Source organism: Acanthisitta chloris, unplaced genomic scaffold (genome assembly GCF_000695815.1).
Source record: "Acanthisitta chloris isolate BGI_N310 unplaced genomic scaffold, ASM69581v1 scaffold20459, whole genome shotgun sequence".
Taxonomy (NCBI): domain Eukaryota; kingdom Metazoa; phylum Chordata; class Aves; order Passeriformes; family Acanthisittidae; genus Acanthisitta; species Acanthisitta chloris.
Genome location: NW_008690091.1, coordinates 1 through 402, shown reverse-complemented (window position 1 = coordinate 402; position 402 = coordinate 1). Strand labels below are relative to the sequence as shown.

General features: G+C 61.7%; 1 protein-coding gene across 1 annotated transcript; it reads left to right on the top strand.

Moving 5' to 3' along the window:
• Positions 1-103: 103 nt before the first annotated feature.
• LOC103808881 (fibroblast growth factor 4-like) lies at positions 104-398 on the top strand (the record flags this gene model as incomplete). Its single annotated transcript, XM_009081688.1, has 1 exon — positions 104-398. A coding segment is annotated over exon 1 (295 nt), but the record flags the coding sequence as incomplete, so codon positions are not given.
• Positions 399-402: the final 4 nt, after the last annotated feature.

Here is a 402-nt window from a genome sequence, read left to right as displayed (position 1 = left end):
TTTTTTTCCCCTTTTTTACCCTGAGTAAAAAGGGGAACCGGGGGGCGAGCATTTTTTCGGGGCCCCCTGCCACTAACCAGTGGCTACCCACTTCTAAACCGGGATGTCTCTCCCCTCGGCGCTGCTCCCAGCGCTGCTCCTGGGGCTGTTGTGGCCAGGGGTGATCCGTGGTCGGTCTCCCTCGACTCGTCTCCCCCTCGGACCCCGACAACGCCGCTGGGATGCTGCTCTTTTTGCCCGTTCCGTCGCTCGTCTCCCGGCTGAGCGCCGCGATGCCACCCGCGACGGCGACTACCTCCTGGGCATCAAACGATTGCGGCGTCTCTACTGCAATGTGGGCATCGGTTTCCACATCCAAGTCTTGCCCGATGGGCGCATCGATGGGATTCACAGCGAGAATCG